Raw genomic sequence first — 9,340 nt, 5'->3', positions numbered from 1 at the left:
TCTTCTTTCTACGTTGTTCATGTGCCTGCTGTAACCCCTGTAGGTGTCAGAGGATGAGATTAGCAGCATGCTTCAAAAACTGCGTTTTTATCAAAAAATAATCCATGCCAAAGCTGTATGGCAAGTTGCTTTTTAGACATTAAAATGTCTATTTAAATAATAATAAATAAAAAACTGAAAATAAACTCCTTATGCAGTGTGTAGGATAAGTTCAGCGGATGCATCTTGTTTTGTCCACAGGAGGGCGCCAGTTCATGTAGTCCTTATTCAAACTCACTGATAACAGCAGCACGAGAGATACAAACACTAAAATTACCAGTAAAAAAAAAAGTTTTTATAAAATGTTACACATTATGACAACTTTTAAACCAGAGTGATTTGAAAAAGAAGGTCCATTCATTAAGAGAACTGTGCAGAAGTAAGTCTGCATGTGCTTCTTCATGAGGTAGACCACTGACCGAGTTTTAACAGGCTAAAATATCAATCATCAAAATCAGATTTATGTAACATAAGAAGCCAACAGGGCATCCTAAAATGTGCAGACAGCGTCTTTTTATTGGGGTTTTTTAAAATGACGTCTGATGTTTAGACGTCACGCCGCTGCGGGCTGAGGGGTCATATGAATCCCCCAGCAGCTTCCGTCAGTGTATCACGAGGGAACAGGTTCTCCGCCAAGCCGTTGAGCCCCTGCAGCACGCAGCAGCTGACTCCGCTGCGTGGCATCTCGATAGGAGCGGCACCGAACCACGTACCGGACGCCTGGTTGTATCGCTCCACAGTTTGCGTCGTGCCGTAACTGTTGAATCCTCCGACCACGTAGAGCCGGTCATCCACCACCTCGATGCCGAAGTAGCTGCGGGCGCTGTGCATGGACGGCACAAACTGCCACCTGTTGCTCAGAGGGTTGTAGGACTCAGCTGTGCTCCGGTGTTCCGAGTTATTTGACGTGCCTCCAACCTATGACAGACAAAAAGTGGGAATTTAGCGAGAAACACTCTGAGGGATAATCTGTACAAGTCTCGCACCACGAGCTCAAAGTTAAAGAGCAAGTAGTTTATCATATGGAAACCCTGAGCGCAGTGGGGTCCAAACTTTTTTTTTCTTCTTGCGGGCCAAAACTGTCGTGTTAGAATCTCTATTATTATTATTATTATTAATATTTTAGATAATATTGTACTTTTTGTATGTTGACCTCTTAAAAAATCATGTAAATATGATCATGTAATAATTACAGTGAGAAACTATTTCGTTCAATTTAAAAAAAAAAAAAAAAAAAAAGTAAAAATTTGTAGATCAGAATCAAAAGGTTCACAAAAGAAACCCTTTAATAAAATGACATTAAATACTTTATCTGTTTTTTTAATTTATCTCAGAATCAAGCCTGTGACTTGGTTAATTTTTTGTAAAAGCTTTCTGTATTTAGCTCAGGTTATTAAATGGTCGGTTTGGCTTTGTTTGCAAAAGGTTCATTTTCGTAGTTAATAAAAAAAAAAACAGAAAACAGTCAAAGCTGTTTAAAAAAAGAAAGAAAAAGACAATTTTCTGAACATTTTCTATTTTATAAATACCTTTCAGCCCTCGCTAACATGAAAATGAAAAATAACTAAATATGCACCTTGGGCCAAAATCCTCTAATTCTTTAACTGAGGTTGGGGGGGGGGGCCACAAAAAATCTTCTCTAGGACCGCAAATGGCCCCCGGGCCGCACTTTGGACACCCCTGCCTTAGCGGATCAATGTCACACACTTACCACATAGATTTGGTCCCTGTAGGCAACGACCCCCAGGCCATTGCGACAGTTCCTCATGGGGGAGAGCCTGGTCCACATGTTGGCGTCCGGGTCGTAGCATTCAGCCGTGGCGAGATTGTGACGCCCGTTAAAGCCTCCACAAACGTACACCTACACACGGGTTTGGGACAGACACTGAGCTTGTGTACTTTTCCATTATAAACAGTTAGCTTAAATCCATCAATATAATAATAACTAACTATTCCAGATAATGTTAGCAGGCTAGCTAACAGTTAGCTTAAATCCATCAATATAATAATGCTGGGTAGGTTCTGTAAACACTTTGGGTTGGGTTGTTGACGTTGTAGGGGGAAATATCTTGGATAGTGAGTAGTTTGTGTTTGGTCAAAAGGTCTTAAAGTTCATGTTATTAGCTAACTATTCCAGATAATGTTAGCAGGCTAGCTAGCACGCGCCAGTTTCTTCGTTGTTTCATGTTTGAGTCACCTTTGCTCCACTCACCTTGCCATTTAAGGCTGCAGCACCGGCTCCAGACCTCTTTGACGTCATGGACGCCAGTATGGTCCACTGGTCAGTCTCAGGTTTGTAACACTCGACAGCATTTGAATACGCTTGTCCGTTGAAGCCCCCCATCGCGTAAATACATCCGTTCAGCACGGTGACGCACACGTAGCAGCGGGAATGGTTCAGAGATGCCACGTGGTGCCAGGTGAAGTTCATGAGGTTGAGCTTCTGCACCGAATTCAGAAAGGTCACATGGTCGCAGCCTCCGATCAAGTAGACGTAGTTGTTCAGGGCAGCAGTGCCGTGATGAGCACGCCAAATCCCCTCCGTGCCCACGCTGGTCCAGCAGTCAGCGCGGCAGTCGTACGCCTCGATGCTGGTCCCAGGGATGGTGCCGTCTTTTCCTCCGGTGACCACTAAGATGGCGGGAGGCCGGCGTGGGCGAGTCAGCGGGTTTCTGTAGAAAGAACTGGACAGCCCTCGGATCCTCAGTTCTGTGAGTGCGATCGCCGCGCCCCTGGTGATCGGCAAACACGCGACGCTGCTCATCACCAACTCGTTTTCGAGCACGTTGTTCTGGAAGTCGCTTTCTGTCATCAAGCCAAGACGCACCTGGACAAACGTACGGAGACGGTGGTTAGAAACCTCAATGAGATTAGATTTACTTTGCTCAACAGGCGAGGCAGGAAACTGCTCGGGGCCTCAGACCAGTCGGTAGGAGTAAATATGCACATTTTAAAACGATAGTAGGAAACCTCCCGAAGGGAAGCATTCACTCTCGTTCCCTTGCAAAGAGTCGCATGCATAAAAAAATGTGTCAATGAACGTCAACGGAGAAAAAAAAAAGGAATTATCCGTCTATAGGAGAGAAAACAGAAACAGGACAAAGAATAATTGGCAGTGATATTTATGGTGAGAAATGTGGGTTGAATTAGTTTTTGCCACTAATTATCCACAGAAAAAAAAGAGCGATGTGCAACTTACAATAAAACAAACAACACAAGACAGGACGACCGTAGAAACCCATGAAGGGACGAAAAACAAGTCCAATTAGGAGATTTTAATACATACTGTGCATAGTGACTTGATTTCACTGAAACTAAAAAGAAAAGAAACCTAAGCCACAGTGAGGGGCTGCTACCGGGAAATTCGTAGTTGACACGTCGTCCTTCGGCTGCTTCACGTTGTAAATCAAACATCTGCAGATTTGTTTTAGATGTATTTATTTAACACCGCCAATAAAGCCACTGTTTACACGCACTTTGATTACTAACGAAAGGAAACAAACAAAAGAAAAGGTTCAATTATTAGCCTGTAAACGGCGGTCAAAAACTGTGTGCTTCTCCCCGGTAAGCAGCACACCTGAGGAACAATTACCTCTTCTTCTATTTATCCCCTTTTCCACGTTACTGCTGTCCAATACGCCACCTACTGTGGCAATCGGGAAATGACCTGAACATAATACAAAATGGCTCTAACATGTCTTGGATCAACAGGGGGGCAGGTTAGTGTTTAAGTTACGATGACGTGTTCAGTCGTTACCTTTGGCAGAAGCACAGAGATGAAACCTCGTCTTTGCTCGGGCTGGTGGTTGATCCAGCGGAGGACGGCCTCAAACACCGTGTTTTCTGATTTCACATTCAAGTGGTCGTTCTCGATGAGCTCCACCAGCTGCTTCGTGGAGAGGTCCGGCAGCTCCTGGGACACGCTCATCACGTCCTCAAAGTTGTGCAGGACGAAGAGGAACACCTTGTCCCTGAGCTCGGGGCAGTGGTAGAAGTCGACCACTCGCAGCATGCAGACGCAGTTCATCACACTCAGCCGCTCTTCCATGTAGAAGCAGCATTTCTGGACAATCCCCGGGATCAAGAATTGGTCCGCGGCGGCCAGAGCTTCCACCAAGTTCTCATTGGTCAGGGGAACGGTGTCGTTGTAGGCGTAGTTGATGATGATGGACATCATATCCTGCGACACTCCTTGGACAGTGTACTCTGATTTCTCTAAGGTCGCCCAGGCGCCGGTGAAGAGAGTGCTGTCGGGTTAAGATGACACGAATCGAGGTTTAAAGGACATTTTAAAGGAAATAAATCTGCAGCAACATTTTCAACCAGCTTCAGTTGGAAAAAACAAAGTTTGACGATTTGGAGAAGTGGTCGTTGGCATTGCCGATGTGACGCCACCTGCGTTTTCAAAGCCTCGAGTTTGGCGTCACAATCTTTGTGTTCTGGTCGCCTCACCTAATCCAGTTTTATTTCCTGTTGTATCCTATATAAATTGGACCAATGTTTTGTAAGTGTAGGATTTGACGCTAACATTTTAGACTTTGAACTTGTTGGTTTTAATGGTTCAGAATCTGTCTAACTGGTTTGAGTCCAATTCTTCAAAGACGTTTAACACTGAGTCCTCAAGATGCAACCAAACACGTCAACACATCCACCAGAAATGAATCAAGTCGATGAGCTCATGCTTTAAAGTCGCACTTGCACCAGTTTACCAGTATGTGCAGCCAGTTTGATGCTGGACTCTTTGCTCTGCAGAGAGATGACCTACTCACCGAAAGTACGAGCTGCAGCCACACAGGATGATCTTGTGGGCGAAGAACTCAACGTCTCCCACCTTGATCACGACGTCGCACAGTTTCTTCTGCAAGCGGAGTTCAGACACGGCGGCGGACGTCATGCCTCGGATCCTCTGCTCCATTTCAAGTCGCTGGGCGTTCGTCGTGCCCGACGTTTCTCCTTGTTCACTCATTTTTTTTTTAATGGTCAAAATATCTTCGACTCTCCGGGGAGGTTTCGTCAGGCGCTTGTGCTTCTGCTGCAGGTCGATTGTAAAGTGACTGGATCGCGAGCTCTCTTTGAGAAGGAGGTTTAAGAATCCAGAAGGCCTCATTGTGACCTCACAGGTTCTGGACCCGGAGTCCTTATGACCCGAATGGAACCGCCTGATTCAAACGTAAACAACAGCCTGTTTAAAAGATGCACCAAGGCTTACAGATGCACACAACTGCATTAACTATACATTATAGTGTTATTGATTATGATTACTTTTCATGCATTATTTGATGTTCTGGCAATATTGTAAAACACCAATAAAGATTGATGAACTGAATTGATCAGGCCAAAGATTTGTTTTATTGATCCCAATCGGATATTTAGTGGTGCAACAGTGATGTTAACACAATACAGCGCCAGAGCCTGTTGACAAGCAGCGCCTCTGTGGCACGTCTTCCTTGCATGTCGTTACCCGCTCTCTCAAGGTCAAGGTCAAGGTCGTTGTTGCCCTGAGTTCTTCCACCTGTGCCGGGTCGTGTTTGTCCCTGGGGAGGCTCTCTGAGCTTTTCCTCCTGCAGCGCCGTGTGCACAGTGTGACCATGAAAGACAGGGCGGAGGCTTCTCTCTCTGCAAAATCATGATGACCTGTTGAAGCGATTTCCTGGTGTTTCAGAATCCACTTCCCACCAGGGTGAGAAGGTTGACGTCTGAGTCTGTCGTCTTCAGCAGCCGGATGAAGAAGTTTTTCATCCATGAGATCATGCAGCCCAAAATGCTTCACAAAAGAAAAGAAAAACAGGAAGTAAAAACAGACAAAGACGGAAAATATAAAATCCTAAAAGAGTAAAAACATGAAAGACAGTTAACAACGTTCTGCCACTAGAGGGCGCACATCGGCAGGTTTAAAAACCAGTGTGGAGTTAAACTCAAGTCCTGAGACAAAAACGTGAACAGTAACATAAATCATGGACAGTAATGTACTAATATAACATTATAGATAAAGAGGAGATGATGCTGCTGATGAGCTGAAGTTATAGAAACACACAGGTGGTAAATCAGTGCCATATACCTGAGGCAGGCTCATCAGGTGCAGCACCCACCGTCCCCCTCCGCTTCATCTCCAACATAAAGAGGAAACCCTCAGCATGCGTAATCCCCCCCAGGGGGCGCTACCAGGAGTCCGGTTTGGTTCAGTACAGTCCGGTACGGTAAACCCTGAACTTTCTTGCGTTTCCACAGCTGACCGTTCCTTAAGCGGCGTGTAAAAAAGGCAGATGGAGAGAGTCAGTGTGAACATCAGCCCGACGTTAAACATTCAAGGAGGACAGGGACACAGTGAAGAAGGGACCCTTAAGGGTGGGATAGGTACCATTCCCAACTTTTAAATGGGTACCTTACCGAACTGAACCGGATCGCTTGGTGGAAACGGGAAATGGCCTCGTGAAGCACCTTTTTTGGCACAGGGGAAGTTTTTAAGCATGTAGCAGATTTTTACAATAATCCTAACTCCCCCTTTCACCCCAACTCACAGAATAATCTCAGGTTATAACAGAGGACTGCATCACCTGTACGCCTAAAGTTGAATTTGCATATTTCAGACTCATCGTGATATTGATTCACGTCACACTCACGTCCTTTACGTCACTCGCTTGTAATTAAATTTGAGGAAGCAGAACGAGATTTTCAGGCACAACACAAACAAGTGAAAGGCTTAAAGAGGTCAGATAGTTCCTGTGACTGTAAACCTTAATAACAACATTTAAGAGGCGTTTAGTTTTGTACATATTAGTCTTTAATTACTGTTTATATTTTTAGTTAATTATTAATATTTAATTTTAACATTGTAGAGAGATAAAGTGTGTTAAACACACAATAAAACTGATTCTGATGATAAATATCATGTTGTGCTCTCAGGATGGTTAAAACAGATTCAGGCTCCTGTCATAAATCATTTATTTACTTTCCATGGACTCATTTTCTTTTTTTTCTTTTTTTTTTGCAGTTTTTGTTTATTCAGCTATAAATTAAATGTTCAGGTAAATAATTGATTTGTGAAGGTCTTTTTTTAAAACCTAACTTTACTTCACTCCTCGGGACTGTTTCAGCTCTTTTTTATCCCTCAAAAGACCCTTTGAAGAAATAAGGACCGGATGTTCTCACCTCCACACACACACACACACACACACACACACACACACACCTCCCTCTCCTCCTCTCTCTCTCTCAGAGTTGTTCAGACTTGACGGAGGAATGGCGGCCCTTCGGAGTTTCTTCCTCTCTCTCTCCGGTGCATTTCTGTTTCTGTACTTTTCTTGTGGATCTACGACTCCGGGAACCAAAAGAGCAAACCAGGAAAGATGCGGCTACAAGGTAAAAACAAAAAGGCACTCTTTATGACGCGTCGTTTTGACGCATTTTAAAGCGCTTAAAGCCGCGTCGACCCAAGTCTTCAAACAGTCCTGTGATCGGACTTAGTTTTCTATCTGCTCCCGGTAGTGTCTGTGTTAGTGAACATATTGAGGTGACATGAGCTCAAGACAATCATCGGAGTGTTTTTGGAGCCACGTTGCGTCAGTCACATGTCTCACCTTTCTTACCTGTCGCTTTGAGATTCGGCTCCGCTGCTTCGCCCCATTTTCACTCCACGCTCCGAGCCTCGCTGTCTCTGTCACTGTAAGCAATCAAAACCTATCTAATGGGATTTATACCTGATGTGAACAAGACGAGTATCCTTTTAAATTGCATGTAACCCACCGTAGGAGACTTTAAAAAGTGCACCTCTGGCATGTAACCCAACACGAGCAGTAAAATGATCGAGGCTTCAACAATGCACCTCTGCAAACATGTAAAAGTGACTCCACAGAGTTCATGTTGATGTCATTGTTTGGCTTTAAAAAACATGCATCCTCAGTAGGGACGTGAGTCACGATACGATTCTCTCACGATGTATTTTTTAAAAAAAAGATAAAAAGTCAAATTATGAGTGAAACAGATTGATGGAGGAGCTTCAAACCTGCTCGTCTCAGTGTGGTTTGTTTCCTCTCATCACGGGGAGGTGATCGGAGCTTCTCCTTTAACGCTGCTTGTTTTTATTTGTGGAGTTCTGCACACCGTTTTTGTCTCTTCTCACCTCTTTTTAATTTTCCGTCTTGAAGCCAAAACGTTTCCTCACCTCTGATTTTAAAGACGCTGGTGCCTCCTCGGTTTGTAAACCTGCAGCTGCTGACGCTCCCCTCATGTTGAGATTCATTTCTCAGAGTGCAGATGTGAACTGTGACACCTTTGAATCGATTCATCACGAGCACTCTTTACAGTGGAAACACGTTTAAAAGAACCTGTGTGCAGGAGTACAGGTGTCTGTACTGATCATTCAACTCATCTCGACACCTTCAACTTCATTTTGTGACATTCGGCATGATCTATAAACGAGATGTGAAACTGAACCAAACCCCTGGAGGGTTTTTTTTTTCCCTCCTTCAGTGTTGAGCAGAAGGAGAGTCGATGTTTTTAGCAGAAACGATAGGAGGGGGAAAAACTTCTCCTTTTATGATGAAGCACTTGATTTAAAAACAGATGAAAAACTTCCCCTTCTTTCCATCCAAGGTTTTTGTGGGTTCGGGGGAATTGCAGGTAGTAAAGCTGGTTTCCTGCCTTTTGTGTGTAGTCTGTTAAAAAAACCCCATTTGATGTGGAAAACATGAATGCAGCACCTCCTCCACTCTGCTCTCTCTCTCTCTCTCTTTTGCGCTTCACATGTGCAGCTTTGTTTTGTGGACATGAAAACCACCACATGAAGCCAAAGTGTAACACGCACCTGACACTCAGCGGATCGTTCATCTCCATGGAGACGTAGAGGTTCTGACCCATCAGGATGTTGTTGTTGTTTTGGGCCGACGTGGTTCTGACACACTGCAGTTCTCAGGCTGAGCTCTCGGCTCGCTCGTGTTTCTGAAGTCTGAGTGAGCTGATGTTGGAACGCAGCAGGATGTGATCAGGAGAATTCACCCGGGAGGGGGGCGGTGACCTTTAGTGACCTTTAGTGACCTGTGATGGAGACACAGTCGGTCTCGGTGTAGTTTAACAGCTGCGTCATGTTCTTTACTTCTCTCATGAGTGAAAGGGACAGATTGAAGATTTTTGTGTTTTAGACCTGAAGGAGGTGAATTTCTTTTTCATCTTTGTGATGTGGGAAGATGATTTATCTGTGTGTGTGTGGTGTGTGTGTGTGTGTGTGTGTGTGTGTGTGTGTGTGTGTGTGTGTGTGTGTGTGTGTGTGTGTGTGTGTGTGTGTGTGTGTGTGTGTGTGTGTGTG

At 44.4% G+C, this 9,340-nt stretch overlaps 2 protein-coding genes across 2 annotated transcripts in view; one reads left to right on the top strand and one right to left on the bottom strand.

The window, feature by feature from the left end:
• Positions 1–531: 531 nt before the first annotated feature.
• On the bottom strand, positions 532–5,161 carry LOC306822540 (kelch-like protein 10). Its single transcript, XM_079341648.1, has 5 exons — positions 4,809–5,161; positions 3,797–4,286; positions 2,252–2,866; positions 1,751–1,900; positions 532–957 (listed from the first exon to the last, which is right to left on the bottom strand). The coding sequence occupies exons 1-5, from the start codon at positions 5,144–5,146 to the stop codon at positions 616–618; spliced, it is 1,935 nt and encodes a 644-aa protein (XP_079197774.1). The 5' UTR covers positions 5,147–5,161; the 3' UTR covers positions 532–615.
• A 2,066-nt stretch (positions 5,162–7,227) lies between these two features.
• The window catches only part of il17rd (interleukin 17 receptor D), a 17,580-nt gene continuing 15,467 nt past the window's right edge, over positions 7,228–9,340 (top strand). The window contains exon 1 of the mRNA XM_079341635.1: positions 7,228–7,398. Coding sequence (XP_079197761.1) covers positions 7,279–7,398 — 120 coding nt within the window. The 5' untranslated portion in view covers positions 7,228–7,278. The remainder of the gene's footprint in view (positions 7,399–9,340) is intronic.

This window comes from Symphodus melops, assembly GCF_947650265.1.
Source record: "Symphodus melops genome assembly, chromosome: 4".
Classification (NCBI taxonomy): Eukaryota; Metazoa; Chordata; class Actinopteri; order Labriformes; family Labridae; genus Symphodus; species Symphodus melops.
This window is presented reverse-complemented; position numbering and strand designations above follow the sequence as displayed.

Excerpts from the sequence above, each read along its gene's own strand:
- LOC306822540 (XM_079341648.1), bottom strand. The coding sequence starts at position 5,146 with ATGAGGCCTTCTGGATTCTTAAACCTCCTTCTCAAAGAGAGCTCGCGA. Across the intron at positions 2,867-3,796 it reads TCTCTGTGCTTCTGCCAAAG|GTGCGTCTTGGCTTGATGAC; the intron begins GTAACGACTGAA and ends ACGTTTGTCCAG. Across the intron at positions 1,901-2,251 it reads CTGCAGCCTTAAATGGCAAG|GTGTACGTTTGTGGAGGCTT; the intron begins GTGAGTGGAGCA and ends ACCCGTGTGTAG.